At 41.8% G+C, this 15555-nt stretch overlaps 1 protein-coding gene across 1 annotated transcript in view; it reads right to left on the bottom strand.

Annotated features, from left to right (window-relative positions):
• Positions 1-8608: 8608 nt before the first annotated feature.
• The window catches only part of LOC103917273 (maltase-glucoamylase, intestinal-like), a 57456-nt gene continuing 50509 nt past the window's right edge, over positions 8609-15555 (bottom strand). The window contains exons 19-22 of the mRNA XM_009324390.1: positions 14368-14498; positions 13463-13551; positions 13034-13083; positions 8609-8700 (exon numbers count right to left, since the gene is read on the bottom strand). Of these exons, the coding sequence (XP_009322665.1) occupies positions 8617-8700; positions 13034-13083; positions 13463-13551; positions 14368-14498 (354 nt within the window). The 3' untranslated portion in view covers positions 8609-8616. The remainder of the gene's footprint in view (positions 8701-13033; positions 13084-13462; positions 13552-14367; positions 14499-15555) is intronic.

Raw genomic sequence — 15555 nt, 5'->3', positions numbered from 1 at the left:
GGTGCTGAGCATTGACATGTAACTCTTCCTATATCCACTCCTGGTCACGTTACCCCAGACCTCAGAGGTAACTGGCATGTGTGGATATCACATCACTTTTCTGTGTCACACCAGCAGCCCAGCGTTGTTTGCAAGCCTGCCCCGGGGCAAGGGGTGAGGGCCGGGAAAGGGGTCACCGCTCCACACAGCCGGGCAGCAGCTCTGCTGTAGCGCTGTCTTGTTCTCTACTTCATGCTCATCGTAGACCCAGTGATATTTTTCTTTTTTGTTCTAGACACATTGGCAACCTGAGTGGCAAACAGTCCCTGCATGAAAATGGGACTGAATTGCTTTAACTCTCAAAGAGATTCTGATTACACATGGTGACAGGAAAAAGTAATTACCAGAACCTTCACAAGGAGGTAAACATCCAAAATATATTACATATCAAAACTTACCGAAAAGCTGATTATATCAATGCCATTTTATGATCTTTGTAACTATGTGGAGACCTCCAAAAGCACTGACTTGTCACTGAAATCTAAATATGTTTTGCAAAAAACCTACAAAACACTCCTTTAATTATTCATAATTGCAAATCCAAGAGGGACTGCTGTGATCAGTCGGTATGACACAGGCTAGGGATACAGTTCCAGAAACTTCCTGAATTACTGAGCAAGAGCATTGCTTTCAGAAAAGTCTTCGGTTCTCATTTTAAAATTTCTGCTACAGAAGAATTCACCACAGCTCTTGACAAGCTGTTCCGAGAGTTAAAATATCAGCTTTTGAATTTGTCTAGTTTCATTAACAGCCACTGAATCTTACCTTCTGCCACCAGATTTCTGCCCCCATAGTTACACTGAGATTCCCATGGCACTGAGCCTTCTCTTGGCCATTAGAGACAGGTCGAGCTCCTTGGTGCTCTCACTGGAAGATGTGTTTTTCTAGTCCTTCAGACATTTTTGTGGCTTTTCTCTGTATCAAACATTTTTTTCAGTATATTCCACAAATTTCTGACACCAGAATGGGACACAGTATTCCAGCAGGGTGGTACCAGTGTAACAAACAGATGAATTATAACATCTCTGCCTTTATTTGTCTGTATATCTCAGATTGTTCTACCTCTTTTTTCATTAAAACTTGCATTGGGAACTCATGCTCAGGTGGTTGTCCAACAGGACCCCAAATATCCTCCAGTGTCTCTTTGCTCTAGCAGTGTCCCATCTTCTTTTGTCCATTCTTTGTTCAAGACATACAATACTACATTTGGCCATATGTGATTTTTGTGTCCAGCTTACTGAGCAGAGCCGAGCCCTCTGTCCTTGTCCCCTTCATTTAATTTGTGCTCCTTCTCTCAGTGTAACTGATTTGGGCTACCACCATCTTTTCATGTTACACAAAATCAGCATGAATCTTTTGCAAGAATGGGCAACAGGATCCCTTGAGACCCCCAAAATCACCCATTTTAGATTAAAAAAAATTGAAGTGTACATGGAGTAACATGAAGAATGCTTACTTTTTCTTTCTCTGCAGAAGTGAAGCCTAATGGCATATTCTTAGTGGTCAGTGTACATTGGCTGGTGATTTTCTGCGTTCCCTTTATGGCTTTGTAAGGCAGGAGCCTAGAATTAACTGGGTTTTGAAATGCAAAGTAAGATTTTTCCCTTTACATTTCAATCCTTCAGGTTTGGAAGCACTCAGCTGGTGGGTTTTATGGCTAACAAAGGCAGGCTGGAGAAAGCAGCTGACTACGGACACTTTTAAATCCCAGCCTGAGAAGTTCTTTCTCCACTGAAGATCTGTATCTGTAATAAATTTAATCCACGTCAACACTTGGGGAAGTTCATGTTTAATGTAATCTAATCTTAAAAGACAGTAAAATATTTGGCTGTAGATTCTTGGATCGAGCTCATATCACTTGTAACATGTTCTGTATTTTTTGTCAGTGTCTTTATCCTTTTCTCAAAAACAAAAAAGAAAGAAATTGTTGGGATGGGAAAGAACAAGCAGTGCAACCAGAACTTCAAAAAAGTGTAAAAGATCTAAAATCACACCTGCAGCTTGATGCTTAGAGTGGATAAATAGCCAGATATACAAACACACACACACACAAACTCCATTTTTCTTTGATGTCCCTAATACAAATGCCGACCAAGGGCTGTCTTGCTTACTTTTACAAAATAAACATGTGAAATCAGAGCCCACGGCGGATGTATTACCGACTAGTGATTTCCTGTTGTGTTCACTGAAGCTACAAGGAGCAAGATAACAAGAAAGGAATAAAATCCAGGTTGTAATACAAGCCTGAAGAGCATATTGATGCTAGTAGGAGCATATTTTTCTGCTCTTATTTTATTAAGATATATATGAAATTGCTAGGTTAGTCACTGATTTCACAGAAAACCAGTGAGCGCTGGCTGGCTCCACACGGTTATCCTGCCAAGGTGACATCTCCCCGGCTCTCCGGCCACATCCGTGCTCCAACTTCCAGACCAGTCTCCTCTTTCACCATTTGTCAGCAAATTTACCGCCTCCCCTCTCATCTCCCGCTCCCGCTTTTGCCCACACTGTAAGGCAGATTAGAGACAAACCCTCCGCACCAAAAAACCCCAGCCCTCCCCCCAAACAAACCAAAACATCTCGTCCCCCCACTCCCAGCCAGGGTGTTTACAAATTTGCTTTCTCTGACCTGGTGCTCAGATTTATCTCTCTCTTTGCTCTTTTGCCATGGTGAGGAGCTAACACCCTCACATTTGGGGAAAACTGAAAGCAGGTACCTCTTTGATGCCATCTTTGCAAAGACCACATGGGAGAGGTTGGATTCTGCACAGGACTGGTCTGCTTTAGTTGTCCCCATCCGGCCCACATTGTCGGGCCATCCCATAGCTTTCTCTGGTTATTTCTGCCACGTGCACGGGGTGAGCAACCACGAGGCTTACACAGGCAGCACAAGAGGACGACTGGCATGGTGGCCAAGCCCCGAGACAACATGTGCGCTGCCAGTGGCAGCTGGGCTGGCACCTCCTGTGCCAGCTGGAGCCTCCGGCTGGTTTGGCCCCACTCTGAGCTCTCTGGTGCAGAGCTGTGACACACAGTACAGACGCGTCCTCTGGGTCTCTGCTGTTCCTCAGATTTATGCAACAAGTACTGCTCTTTCTGGCTGCCTGCCTCTGGTGTCTGCTCTGACAGAGGCTCTCCTCCTTTTCTCTCTCCCAAATACACACAGCTCTCACAGACCATACTGACATCCTTCCTTTGCACAAAGTCCTTAGTCTGTCCAGTCCACAGACTCAGAGGGGCATCCTTTTTAGTGTTTATTTCATCAAGGAGTCTAATTTTGTGCTATACTCCTGTGCAGGGAGGATGCCTGTCACATCCATCACCTTAGCTCAGCTTTCACTCCACTGCCCATATTCTGCTCTTCCTCAGCCCTTCCTCACTATCCTCAGCTATGCCTTTTTGTAGTATCTTCTTCAGCTTCTTCCCACAAAAGAGCTGATGAGTAAGTTGCTTTCTCCACACTGTGCAGAGCGGACATATTTCACAGCAGACCTTGCTGCAGCCAGCAAAAGCTCTGGTCAGATGCAGGTCTTAAGGTTTCTCTGCAAGACCCATCTGGCTTTGAGAAAGCAACCTTTAGCAGCCAGGCAGAACTGTGTTTGTCTTCCTGCAGCTGACATAAACTGGAGAAATTTACTGCTGTGTTGTGTGTCCTGGCTAATTCAGAAGAAATGTGATCATGTAAAAACACCTGGATGAAATCCTTTTTGAGTGGTCTAGAACCGAACATTGTGAAAATCAGACATTCTTGTTAAAACACACTGCACTCGCACTCATGTCTCTACATCAGGAGCCGTTTCCCATGGAGAAGTAGTGTTGGGGAGCTTTTTGCAGGAGTAGAATGTGGCTGAGGTCTTTCCCTGCAGAGTTTTGGAAGCAGAATTAATCTGCTGGGAACTGACACGGCATTTCTGCCACGAGTAGGATTTTCCACACATTTTTGTTATGGTGGGAGACAGGAATAGGAAGAGTCACGAGCACCTTAAAGAGCTTGAGGTGAAGCTTAGCACTGCCTGAAACTTTCTGAGGGAACTTCACCGCTGGGGAAGGGAGAGCTGGTGCTAGCAGCCTAAACTGGATCACAGTCCCTTCCCAACCTCCTTACTGGAGTATCTGCTTACTATTAAAGCTCTTACAGTTGCAAATTGTGACTCAGGTTTCTCATGAATAAATATCAACAAAGGTAAAAAGAGTTTTTTTGCTTAGAGTTAAAAGCGTAGGAACAGCTGAGTTTGTGAAGCTCTGACCCTGCTATGATGTGGATCCCTCCTGTCATTTGTACATTGGTGCCCTTAAATGTGTACATTTAAGGGCACCAATCATTTGCTGTGGTAAGAGCTACTCTAGCACTGGGAAAAGTCTCCAGAGAGAACCAGATTCTCAAAAGAAAACCCCCAGGTTTTCAACAAATTCTCTCTGTGATCGCTGGATCCCAAGACACGCCTGGGCTGCATTTATTACAGTTCAGGAACATGGAAAAGGAGACAAAAGCAAGTGATCACTACAGTTGTAGATTTTGTAGTCTGGAACTATTGGCTGATTTATACCAGCTGATTGTATACTTTTTCATATAATATTCTATTAGTATTTATTATATTATATATGATCTGTATTATATATTGTATTGATGGCTGATTATGTATTATGTTATTAAAATAACCGTGACTCCTTAGAGCCATTTCCACAAGCTGGAGCTTCTTATGGTCTTGGGAGATTATTCTGCAGCCAGAAATAGCTGAAGTACAAAGTAGATCTAGGTATCCCCAACCTTTGATTAGCTGTGTTTCCCACGCGTTCTCCTGACAAACACACATTGCCTCCCCCAGAATAGGGCTATGTGAGTTAAGCTGACTATCTGGTTGTTCCTTTTTTTTTTTGCCACCATAGGTTTAAAAAAAACCCCAAAAACCAGCGTATGCTGTACAGAATATGGTCCCATTGAGAACGTTTGCAAGTGTTATCTCCATCTGTGGTGAGAGAGAACTTCCAGGATTTCTTCTATGCTATTTTGAACACACATCAGTTTATGGGAATATTCATTAACTACTATTGAAAATTTTATTTGAAGAATACTGAGTTACAAATACTACATAGGAAAAGAACAGTCATCTGGTACATAAGCAATGTTTTAATGGCTAAATGTTTTTTTACATTAAAATCAAAGTAAGATCAATATCTGAGGGCCAAGGATGCTAAATTACGTCAGTGTTTTCTGACCATTCTAGTAAATCATAATGTTGAGTTCCTGAGTAAGTGGGGCAGAAATCCATAAAGTGAGTTTCTGTGAAAAAAAAACAAACCACAAAAAAAATGCACAACTTTTTCTTTTCATAAAAAAGACCAGCTCAAAACAGAGAACATGATTTCTTCTATGCTATTTTGAACACACATCAGTTTATGGGAATATTCATTAACTACTATTGAAAATTTTATTTGAAGAATACTGAGTTACAAATACTACATAGGAAAAGAACAGTCATCTGGTACATAAGCAATGTTTTAATGGCTAAATGTTTTTTTACATTAAAATCAAAGTAAGATCAATATCTGAGGGCCAAGGATGCTAAATTACGTCAGTGTTTTCTGACCATTCTAGTAAATCATAATGTTGAGTTCCTGAGTAAGTGGGGCAGAAATCCATAAAGTGAGTTTCTGTGAAAAAAAAAAACCAACCACAAAAATAATGCACAACTTTATCTTACCATAAAAAAGACCAGCTCAAAACAGAGAACAAGAAGGGAAACTTGAGCTTAGACCTTCATGATTCCCTTAACCTCATCTGGTAGGCAAGACTGAGTTGATGGCAGTATGCATCTTTCTACTGCTGTATCCAATTCAACATCCCTTTTAGAAATTCAGGAACAGTTCAAAATTAATTAATAACATGAATTAAATGTGAAATTATAAATACAATACCTGTCCTGCTCTCTCTCTGTTCAATGTTAAATTTGATGTGTTTTATGCTACTCATAATTTCCATTTTCAGTACTTCACCAGTTTTATCTTTAGGTTTCGGAATTAATAGTCTCTTAAAATCCATGATATCCATGCACACGTCTTAGCTATTTCTTTGCCCACCCACAAATTCATGTTAACATCACTCTAGCAGTCTATGCTTAGATCACTTCTTCAACGTATGTAATGTTTTCATCTTTCATCAGAAACAGTCCTCTACCACTACTTGGTAAGTAGGAATTCCACTTCTTGAATGATTTGCCTTTTATTCAAATACAGGGCCAGATCCAGACAGAAATACTGCAACCCCATCCAAACGCTAACCTAAAAGCGACAGGCAGCCAGAAGGACTGCTCCAGATTGCACTACTGCATGGACATGGGGAACTACGGACAGTGGGAACCTCCCTGCACTTTCCAGCAGAGGATGCAAGTGGAAGCAAAAGGAGAACGTTCCTATGCCCAGGTCATTTTGTTGTCAGCACAAGCACAACAGAAGTGCTCCTCCAGCATCCCTGCTGCAGTTACAACACAGTTGCTGTGGCTCTTAGGGTACAGTACTCCATGGGGAAAGAAAAAGATGGAGACTCCTAATAATAGGAAGATTCTGTGATATTACAAATGTCAGATCAGGGTAGCACTGCATGAATCAGAGAGAAAAAAGCAGCTTATTACTAAGCGAACTGCTTCTATTTATACACAAATAACTATAGCTCAATTATGCACTTAAGCACTGCTTTTAGGCAAATTTGCTTTCTGTAAAGCAAAAGCAATATGGTAGAAGTTACTTTCCACTACATCCCTTCAAACAGTACAGTCTTTGTGCTTGTTAAACTATTATACAGTATGTAATCTCATTAAGCCTGTGAGAAAGTGGCAAATTTGCCCTTTAGATTTTGGGCGTTTTTTTATTACATGGATTGTAAGTTCTCAAGATCTAAACCCAAGCTGCTAGTGCTTTTTTTTTTAAGAGAGACTCAAACATGAGAGGATTATAGGTCATGGCGTTACAACATCTGTACAGGGATGGTGGGAGAGGTTCGACTGAATCTCTTAGAATTGTACGAGGAACATATTTAGCTGGTTTAGGTTACTGTCTGAGTTACATAATGTAATTTTTGTGCAGTTTTGGACCTTTCCTACTACAGCAGCTTGGTGTTTTTTTCTCTGTTTTTTGAAGTAGTTCTTAAGTCACTGAGATCAGCTTTTGTGCTTAAATCAAATTTTAAATGATACTTTTTATGTGACACTGTTAATATGCAGTTATCTTCTGGATTTCTGTGATTGGCGCCTTCAAGCACATCTCAATGGAATGTTTTCTTTACCCTGCCACATTTATGTTGCCTTCAGCTTTCTTAGAGGCAGTTTGGCTGTTAAACAGTTTCTTCCCTTGAGGCAATACTGATTACCCTTATTTATGACATCGTCTCTGAAAGTGAGATTTTTACGATTCTCCAAGGCAGAAATTTATTCTCGGCAATTTTCTTCTTTTACAGATTCCTTCAATAAAATAAATGTTGGAACCAGGTGCATATAATGGGAGTCCCACTTTGCTTACAAATAAACTTAAATCATTAAGCCAAGTGGGTAGAGTAACATAAGACGTGACATCTATTGCTTGTTGCCTCAGCCATCTTTGATTGAATGATGAGTTAGTGGCATCTTATCGTGTTAGTACTGGGAGCTCCCCAGATGCAGACCAGTGCTGAGATGTGAGTACCACATCTCATACAAAGTGTGCACAACCCACTTCAGCTTGGTGGCTGGTGACAGATATGGGACAAGTGACCAGAGCAAGGGAAGTTTACTCAGTGTTGCTCCTTTTGTCTATTCTCCGGTGGAAAAGGAAATTGGGACCACAGAGGCTGTCACAGCTGTTCATTAGGGGCGTTCAGTCCATCCCCTCTGGGGTGTCTCCTTGTTGGTGCTAGAGAAGGAGCACTGCGCAAGCAAGTCATGCATTTTTATCTGGGACACTGAGGTTGGACAATTTAAGATACTGAAACTGTAACTGTTGTCTCACTGTAGTGATAGTTTCTTAGGAACAAATGTACAGCAGAGATTCACCTTTCCCTCCTCTGAAGATAGGGAGACACTCGTTAGAGCCAACTACGCTGTAATCATTTTTGGACACTAGGCAGTTGTAAGAAAATATCTCCATTACTTTTCAGCAGCTGATATATAACTTTGAGAGGTTTTCTCATTTTATCAGAATGATAATAACACCCATAAAACTGCTAACATTTCTCCCAGTTTGTGGAGCTATATCTTCTTTTCATTATTTCATTAGTTTTAAAACTTGTATAAGTGGCAGACACTAAATGAGAGAGAGAACAAGTGTATGTGTAATAGCAAAGATTAAAGTTTCCTAAAAAAGCCCTTGCTGTCACTTCCCCCACCCTGGCCCCAACCTCAGACTGTTGTATCAAGAATTGGTGTCTGCTTATAACTGGAAATGTAAAGGGGTGTGGATGAGAAACTGTTCCTGTAACTCATTGACTATCCCCCTTTCCCTAAGGTTTTTCATAATTGCTCAGCGCAGCTCTTACCCCACTCAGCTCATAAGAGAAAGCATCTCCACAGATAGCTCTTCCATTCAGAGCAACAGCATGAGGTCTCAGTTTCAGGCCAAGATCGTAATTTTGTTGTACTTCAGAGTGTCAGCCCCTTGGTAGCCATTTTTAAGTATTTCTGTCTTCAGGTTTCCCTGGAAAAAGCCACAGAGAAAATTTTAGGACGACGACAACTCTTTGGAGATGACTTACTGCATGCTGTTACTGTTGTGGTCTCATCTTTGTCAGTGAATGTATAGAATGTCTTCCAATGTAGACATTAAAGTCTGAGACTGTAAAGGAAAAACAACAGTCACATTAATTTTCACATAAGAAAGGTTTTGTGTATCATTATAAACTAACAAAGTAAGAAACAAAATAACATTTACAACATTCATTTGGAATCTTCTTGGACATATTTTTTCTACTTGTAATCAATGCAAATTTGTTTCTTGTACCCATTTACAGGCTACAGTGGCATATGCAAAGCCAAAATCCAGATACGGAGATTCAATTAGTGACCTTAAGGCAGATTTAATTAACATCTGCAACTAACTGCTTTAAACCGTTAGCATCTTCCAAGGATCAGCTACTAGATATTTTGCCCATATTTTATGTCCCACATCTCCACAGCTCCTGCTAGAAATCTCTGCTATGTATGTCCCAGCTTTAAGGACACTGAAGGAACACTGTATGTCCACAGAGCCTTGTTTGTTATACTTCTTATTTACCATATATCCTGTATTTAGGGTGTATCAAGAGGACATACAAACTCATTAAACAAATTCATTTGGATCTCCAGTGACAGTAATTTCCCATACAAGCAATGAAGAGGAATCATTGCATTTGTTATGTGATCAAAGTTGTTAAGGAAATAAAGATGAATTACACTGCTCAGGAAATGATGAATTGCTATGCAATCATGACTTTTTAAAAATATGCCAAGGAGAAACCCATGATGGAACCTTTTGCATAAATTAGCTAATGTTATTTCAATGGTGCATGGTAGGAGGGGAGCAGAAGCTAGATCACAGTATTTGTAACTTAGGACTGTGCTTAGACTGCTTATTTCAGGCATCCACACTAAAAAGTGCTGATCCCTAGCACACTGATTTAAACTGCCTAAATAAGGAATGTTGGCTATTACGGAGCAAATGGGGAGAGGCTTCTAAAAGCCTCTGGAGAATGTGTTAGGGTACTTATATATGGTGTCTTCTCTCCATTGGCAAAGCTCCAGCATACAGGGGGTTCAGTATAGGGACCACCTCTCTACAGTGATTTATTGCTGTCTCAGATGTGGCCAAGTGGGAGAGCTAGCTCAAGGTGGCCATATGGACCCAGCAAACTTGGTGTCATGCTGAACTCAGTGATTACAACTGTATTAATAAATAAAGTTGCACTTGAGCTCTGAGGCCCTGAGCCAGAACTCTGCAGTAGACACCATTGTCCCTCTGACCAAGGTCTAGAACTGAAGGTCTGGGGGAGACAGGGAGGTGATGGTCCAGGGGAATGAGTGACCCTGTCCTCCCCAAGCAGCGAGTGGTTTGTCCTGGTTTTGGCTGGGATAGAGCTAATTTTTCTTCCCAGTAGCTGGTACAGTGCTGTGTTTTGGATTTAGTATGAGAATAATGTCGGTAACACACTGATGTTTTAGTTGTTGCTGAGCAGTGCTTACACTAGTCAAGGACTTTTCAGCTTCCCATGCTCTACCGACTGAGAAGGCTGGAGGGGCACAAGAAGCTGGGAGGGGGCACAGCCAGGACAGCTGACCCCAACTGGCCAAAGGGATATTCCATACCATGTGACGTCATGCTCAGTACATAAACTGGGGAAAGCTGGCCGGGGGGCCGCTGCTCGGGGACTGGCTGGGCATCGGTTGGCGGGTGGTGAGCAATTGCATCGTGCGTCTCTTGCTTTGTATATTCTTCTTCTTCCTACTATTATTAGTAGTAGTATTTTATTTTATTTCAATTATTAAACTGTTTTTATCTCAACCCATGAGCTTTCTCACTTTTACTCTTCTGATTCTCTACACCATCCCACCGGGGCGGGGGAGTGAGCAAGCGGCTGTGTGGTGCTTAGTTGCCGACTGAGGTTAAACCACGACATGGTTAAAGCAGTTGCCCAGGAAGGTCCGGAGTTCTCATCAGAGGGAGGGAACTTATGGATATCACTCAAAGCCCCATAAATGCAAAACACAAACAAGTCCTGGATCTGAGGCCAGAAGCCAGGACTTCCTCCTGCACTTCTAAGCAGCAGAGTAACGATTTTTCTTTCTTATTGTCTTGCCCTGGTCCTACAAACTTCACCTTTCTTTTTCCCCCCACATTTCCCCCCTGAAAATTGGACTGGTTTTAGGAGGAACTTGCTCTCAGGCTATTCAGTTGACTGGTGGCTAGCGTATTCTTTCAGAAGCTCCCATTTCCTTGGGCAAGCCTTCTCATCACCATCCCTTTTAGTGTCTGGACTCACTTGGTACGGCCTGAGCACATCTGCCTTGTCTGCCGCCCCTGGGGATGGAGGCAGAGTTTATGGCTCTCCCTGCTCATCCCTGAAGTACAGCAGATCTTATACATCTGGCTCACGTATTTTTCTAGACTGGTAGGCTTAATATATGGGGCACTTTGACTTGGGGCAATTTGACTTAGGTGACTTAGACATTATGCGTGTCAAAATAGAGGTGTCAAGTGAATTAAAATACCGACCGCAGTGAGACAGTACCCGAGAGCAGGCAGCTTGAATTGTTTTCTGAGACTTAAGTGCCTGCACTAGTCTTGAATTCTTCTTTGTACTTCTGGGTTGTTTAACTGAAAATATAAATGAGAGGGTCTAATCCTGGAGCTGTTACCTGCACAATGCTCTGTGCTGGGTTCACAGTAAATGCTATGATGTCAGAACTTATCAGTAAATTTCTTAGGGACCAAAACTTGTGTGTTTTCCTAAAAAAAAGGTGTGATTATTCGTCCACAATTTTTTAGGAATATAGAAATGTGCAACAAATAACAAGACTTTCATACATTTCTCATACCTCTACAATTTGCTGTTTGAAATAAATTTTTGTCTGTATAAACACATAAGAAAAAACCAACATTAGAGATTATTGGAATGCAGATAGGGACTTTAGTCATGGATTTACAGGCAGAAGTCAAATATAAGCAATGAGAAATGGAAGTGCCAGTGAACCAACAATCTAATTTGCACAGATCAGAATTTAATATAAAACTGGAGATTGTTCTTCTGTAGCCTTCCTGCAATAAATTACTATACACAGACTACAGCAAGTTGAAGTGATTTTTCTTCCTTTTTGCCATTGAAATATCCTTTTTTTGAAGAAGAAGAAATTTTTTTTTCTTGGTAAATCAAGATGAAAATAAATTAAAAATTAAATTTAAAGTCTAGTTACGTGGTATTAGTTCCAGGAAAATATCTCATGAATATATAAGACTACAACATAAAACCCATCAGTTTACTCTGGCTTGCTCTCACTCCTGGTAGACATACATTCTAAGAGCAATACCACAATAGGGGTTAACACGATTGTATTCTTTTGAATATTTTCTGTAGACTACTTTGGGGCTTTTAGGAATACACGGCATGAAAACCATGCCACGGTCTACATACAATATCCTATTTCTTACCAGGTGCTGGAATTGTACATAAAATACGATCTGTGTAGATTGCTGAAGTAGGTTAAGCTTTTTTACAATAACTCCCACAACTTACTATCATATACTTAATGAGCTTCTGGTAGATTTATTTTATTGTATTTTTCTCAATTGAAGCCTAGACTTCAACCCAACCCTGTTGGGTTTTTCTATTGAGCTTTCTCAGGACATGTCTATGCAGAAGTGAGCGCTGCGTGAAAGGCACTAGTGCACTGAGCCTGGGCTAGTCTAGTTCTGTGCTGCATGGAGCATCTGATCAGCACGGTGGGTTGCCTGTAGCGTGCTGAATCGCTCTGCGGGAGACCAACCATGGGAGCAATCTCCGTGCTGTCAGACAAGGAAACGCAAGCTAAAGAAGTGAGACTACATAATTCTCTGGCCACAAAATGCAAGCTTCAGGTGATCAAAGTTGAAAAGTTGCTGGGATGTCCTGAAGAGAGGAACATAGCCATCTCCCACCCATCAGACTGAAAGTGTTCACAGGAGGAAGAGAAGGAAAAGGTCCCTCATCCCCAGAAGCAGCGACTCAGAAAAGAATAAAAATCTGAGCTGAAAAAGTGGATTTTCAGATTCACATCACAGCAGGGACATTAATGATGTGTCACTATGATACTCAATGAAGCAAACACAAAACTGCAGCATCATAGTTGGATTATTTCGTAGCTGTCTGTAAATGAAAGCATTAGATAGCTTACCAGGTCTAAAGGCTGAGCTGTAAGAAAAAAGCTTTCCAGAGAAGAGTTAGACATCAGCACCTTAACAATGGCTACACTAAAATACAGCTACCTGTATGTTTGTAGGTACCTTATATGTTGCTACTTACTTTGCTGTATGTATATTTAGCCAAGAAGTAGTTCTCCTTTTCAATACTATCTGTCAAAACACAGAACAAGGAGGGTTGGTGTCAAAACAAGGAGCAAAATCCATAATCAGTTCACATTAATTGTAGCGAGTGGCTAAGGTCAGAGTAAGATGGTTTGTGGGTTATTTAATCTCTTCCTCTAGCCTCCTTAGGGTGATCTCAGGGGAACACGACATGAGTGATTTCCCTCTCTAGCAGGCCAGCTGTTCCCAGTGCCACACCTTTCTCATATCAAAACGCTGCACTCTGCTTCTCACCTCTGTAACGTTCAACTTAGGGTCAGTTCTCCAGCTATTTCTAGCAGGAGTCAGTGCCATTATACTGCTGAAAAGGTGGCCTGAGGAGAGCCCTGTATACAGACACTACTTCACAATGAGGAACCAGGCTTACCAATTGAATCACCATCATCCCAGAAGAGAGACCCAGAAGCTTCTCCTTGTTCATCCAGGGCAATAATGAGCCCAAATGGATTCAGACGGCTGTTGACAAACATGTTGAGAAGTGTCAGTACAAACTGGCGGGCACTGTCCCAAGTTATTTAGCAAAAACTTCTGAACACAATTAACTCTAATTTTAAGGTTACAAAAAAGGCCGCAACAGAAGAATGACAACCATGCTCACCAAAATGGCTCCTGAAATGATGACGAAAAGTTTACCTTGCCTTGTCCCACTAAAGTGTAAAATTCCCACTTTTCGAGTGCTCATGTGGACAAGTTTCCCCTTCTTTAGTGGCCTTAATGTGTGATAATTGGGCAGTCCGGGAGGCAACTGGTCACCTTACTGTGCTTTGGTTCAGTTCCTGCACAGTGCTGTTCCCTTCCTTCACTGCTCACATTAGCTTCTGAGCATGGTTCAGATGTGAGGCCAGTATATTACCCATTGGTGTGGGGAAATAATTTTCCTCAAAAGAGATTTAAGCTTTTCCACCTTGCCTGTGGCATTGGAGAAATACATCCAAGGAGAAGAGTTTTGCATTTTCCCCTTCCATATGTTTACTTTGAATCACTGGCAGCAGGTCACTGTGGCAGTACGAGGCGCAAAAGCTTTTCAGAGCATAACCAGCGAGCCAGGAGTAGCTTTCAGCTGTGCAAACTATGATGTGGGTGATCTCTGGGGTCACTTCTTCTAATGCAATGGAGCAAATAGCAGGGTAAAAATACTGTGCTTATCACCTGGGATGGCAGCTGGGAGCTGCAGATAGCCTCTCTTCTGCGCTTTCTTTTGATTGCTTTTCTGGCTGTTTGTGGGTCTGACCTGCACCGTGGTTGTTTGGTGACGGACATAGATGATGTTACCTCTTAGTAGTGGTCGTGGCTGGTGCCTGTTCTGGCAGGATGTAGCCTCCGCGGATGAACAGGGGGACCTTGCTCAACGGGGCAGCCACAGTAGCATAGTTCTTGTTCCAGGTACTTGGCAGTTTATCACCCTACTGCACAAATTAATGCAGTTAAAAAAACTCAAATCCAGGCACCGTACATTGTGACCATATACCACTGAAAAAGAGACTAAGGGGTACATTTTCATCTCAATTACATCAGTGAAGATGCAAACAGAAAAGTGGATTTCAGGGGTATTATTCCGGTTCCTTTTTTTAACATGGAAGAGGATCTAGCCCCTGCAGTTATGCATATGCATGAGATAGAAACATCATGAATGAAAGACAGCAAATCGTCTTTAAAAATGGTATCATTATTCCATATGCTGTGAAAAAAACCCTCATCAAGACACTGAGCAAAAAGCAAAAGAAACTTTTGTTTCCTCTTTTATGCATATGGAGCCTGTCACATTTCTTCAGTTTAAGGTAAGTGATTCATAATCATTTGGGAATGTAAACTGTAGATTTTCTTCTCTTTTAAGGACAAGTCTTCCCCTTTCAAAAAGTAATTACAGCATTCAGTGAGTGAAAATCGTATATGTGTAGGCAACTAGCATAAGCTATCTGCATTATGCCTTCCTGGTTTAATGCCTCAAAACCAGGTGTAGGCAAGGCTTACAAACAGAGTAGATAACAGGAAGGCTTTGCTCTTGCTCTCTGTAAACGGTAATTATAACTTATGGTAAGTACCCAACCTTGTTTTTGGATAAGCATCATGTGTATGACAAGTACATGCCAAATGCTGGGAGCTGAGCTTTGCTAATGCCGGGGGCATGCCCCGTAGGCAGGGCAAGGGCCACCGGCGCTGCCGTCCCCGTGCCCAGCCCAGCAAGGGGAGCTCAGAGGGAACCACAACAAGGAGAGCTGAATGAAATGCTTGACCTTGCAGCGCCACAGTCTTATGAAAAGAGAAAAAGGAAAGGGTTGGATGAACATCCATCTGAGGACACCAGCCAAACGCTGAAAATGACCAAACTTCTTTAAAAATAAGTCTGAATTTCCTCTGAGAGCATTTCTGTCCTGCCTGCTCCTCTGCCAGTGTCACTCAGGGTGGTTAACAACAGTCTGATGCTCCTGGGCTCACATTTCTGAAAGCTCTTGGCATCAG

The sequence above is a fragment of the Pygoscelis adeliae genome, unplaced genomic scaffold (assembly GCF_000699105.1).
Source record: "Pygoscelis adeliae isolate BGI_AS28 unplaced genomic scaffold, ASM69910v1 Scaffold315, whole genome shotgun sequence".
In the NCBI taxonomy this organism is placed as follows: Eukaryota; Metazoa; Chordata; class Aves; order Sphenisciformes; family Spheniscidae; genus Pygoscelis; species Pygoscelis adeliae.
Note: the sequence above shows the minus strand (reverse complement) of the source record. Positions and strands in the feature narration are given on the sequence as shown.